Consider the following 364-nt stretch of genomic DNA (forward strand, 5'->3'; position numbering starts at 1 on the left):
GCACCTGCCCGCCCCTCTTCCCCGGGGGGGTTGGGGGATCGGTGCCTGTCCCCCCCAGGGTGGGCAGTGGGAATCTGTGCCAGGCTGCCATCCTGCCGGCGGGAGTCTGTGCTTGCCGCCCGCGCCGGTTGGGTGTTCCAGCCCCAACACACTCATCTTCCCTCCGTCACCCAGTGCCTGGATGGGATCGACTACGATGACTTCAATTTCGGCTCCCACATGATGGAGCAGAAGGAGCCCCTGATAGAAACGGGTAAGGGCCTCTCTGGCTGTGCCCTCCCCGGGGGTCCCCAACTGCAGTGGGGTTTCCCGGCATGGCGAGCTGACTCACGCCTCGTAGTTCCCAGCAGCGCCATGGGCTGTG

At 65.9% G+C, this 364-nt stretch overlaps 1 protein-coding gene across 1 annotated transcript in view; it reads left to right on the forward strand.

Annotated features, from left to right (window-relative positions):
• Positions 1-174: 174 nt before the first annotated feature.
• The window catches only part of LOC104516096 (nuclear factor NF-kappa-B p100 subunit-like), a gene marked incomplete at both ends in the record, with an annotated part of 2613 nt that continues 2423 nt past the window's right edge, over positions 175-364 (forward strand). Inside the window, one exon of the mRNA XM_010160308.1 lies at positions 175-253. Coding sequence (XP_010158610.1) covers positions 175-253 — 79 coding nt within the window. The remainder of the gene's footprint in view (positions 254-364) is intronic.

This window comes from Eurypyga helias, unplaced genomic scaffold (assembly GCF_000690775.1).
Source record: "Eurypyga helias isolate BGI_N326 unplaced genomic scaffold, ASM69077v1 scaffold20811, whole genome shotgun sequence".
Taxonomy (NCBI): Eukaryota; Metazoa; Chordata; class Aves; order Eurypygiformes; family Eurypygidae; genus Eurypyga; species Eurypyga helias.